The following is a 1,767-nucleotide window of genomic DNA, read 5'->3' as shown; positions in this document are numbered from 1 at the left end:
GAAAATGGCAACCACTCCAGTATTCTTGCCTGGAAAATTCCATGCACAGAGGCCCTGGTGGGCTACAGTTAATGGGGTCTCAAAGGGTTGCACGTGATGGAGCACTCATATGTGTGGTTCCCAGTTATTGTTACTATGAATCATCCTGCAACACATATCCTTGGACATACACCCTTAATCACTGGTTGAAGAGCTTATGCTTAAATTGTACCAATAATTGACACAAAACCTCTGAATTTATTGTTTCTGTGAGCTCCTCTTTATCTCTTTTGATAATCAAGTCTCCATAGATTTATTTCTAGAATTTAGAATCCTTTAATCAGGCTTTTCAAAATAAACCATCCTCCACCCTGTTGTCAAAATTAGTCTTACAAATCACATGTCACATGATATCAGTTTCCTAACTCCTAATTGCCTACAAGATAAAGGCTAAATTTCTCACTGTGCATTGGAAAACTTCTCTAGGGGAGAATGAACGTCAGTTTCCAAATTCACTTCTGTTTGGCTACCATTATTCTCTTGCCCTAAACACTTAAATCCTACACTTGGCAAGAATAAACATCTTTCCATCTCCCAAACAATGCCCTCTTGTCTTCTGCCAGCCTGCCTTTCAACTGCTAACTTACCCAGTTGCCTCTTCCATGGAGCCTTTCCTAATAGTGACAAGCAGAAGTTATCGTAACCTTTTGAGCTTCTAGAGTTCCTGATACACGTTTTTGTTTTAATTTTTAATTAAAATTTTATCTGAAATATTTTTAGAGTTACAGAAAGGTTGCAAAGATATTAGACAGTTTTTGTATATACTGCACCAAGTTTCACCTAATGTTAGCATTTTATATCATCATGGTATTATTTGTCAAAACTTGGAAACCAACATGGGTACTCTACTATTAACTAAACTGCATGCTTTATTTAGATTTCACCAGTTTCTCCACTGTTCTGTTCCAGGACCCCATACAGGAAATTGTGTTTCATCATGTTTTATATGTTCAATTTCTTGAGTGCATTGTTTTACATGTGTGTGTATTTGTATGCACACATATATATTAGTTTTCAGGTAGGAGGAAGGGTAAACTTGGTTCCTATTTCTCCACCTAGAGTGAAGCAAAATCTAGCTTATTTAAAAATCTATGGTGAGATCCTCTTTTATTTCAATATTTTGTTTCCTTTTCGTAATTACCTAGAATCCCTTCCCTATATAATTTATCTTATTTTCATTTTTTACATAACCTCAAAATCCTGTGTGTGTTTTTCTCCCAGGGGCCAGGTTTTATCTGCTCTTCCTAGAACCTCCAGGCAAGTTCAAATTCTGCAGAATGTTACTACAACATACAAGGTAATTTCTCCATCATTTATCTTCATATTTCGTATCTTCGTATTAAGTTTATGAAAGAATGGTGTGCCCTGTTTTCGCCTATGTGTTGTCTGACTTGTATATATACAGTTGGTATATACCCCTCTTCTTGTAATTTTCTCTTCTTTCCCCTAATCACTTGATTCCCCAAATAACGCTTTGTTCATTTGTGCTATTAACTTTACAGCCAGTTAAAATAATAGTGACTTGTGATTGAAAGTGCAAACTCACAAAGATGCTACAATAACAGAAGTCAATAGATGTTATAGCAAACACCGTCTTCCAACAACACAAGAGAAGACTCTACACATGGACATCACCAGATGGTCAACACCAAAATCAGACTGATTATATTCTTTGCAGCCAAAGATGGAGAAGCTCTATACAGTCAGAAAAAACAAGACCAGGAGCTG

The 1,767-nt window shown here is 36.3% G+C and overlaps 1 protein-coding gene across 2 annotated transcripts in view; it reads left to right on the top strand.

Annotated features, from left to right (window-relative positions):
- The window catches only part of CPB2 (carboxypeptidase B2 (plasma)), a 59,008-nt gene that overhangs the window by 15,123 nt on the left and 42,118 nt on the right, over nucleotides 1-1,767 (top strand). For both annotated transcript variants that reach the window (XM_010854632.1, XM_010854633.1), the window contains exon 2: nucleotides 1,261-1,336. In XM_010854632.1, the coding sequence (XP_010852934.1) occupies nucleotides 1,261-1,336 (76 nt within the window). The remainder of the gene's footprint in view (nucleotides 1-1,260; nucleotides 1,337-1,767) is intronic.

The sequence above is a fragment of the Bison bison genome, unplaced genomic scaffold (genome assembly GCF_000754665.1).
Source record: "Bison bison bison isolate TAMUID 2011002044 unplaced genomic scaffold, Bison_UMD1.0 scf7180017864345, whole genome shotgun sequence".
Classification (NCBI taxonomy): Eukaryota; Metazoa; Chordata; class Mammalia; order Artiodactyla; family Bovidae; genus Bison; species Bison bison.
The sequence above is the reverse complement of the archived record's forward strand: the minus strand, read 5'-3'. Positions and strand labels throughout refer to the sequence as shown.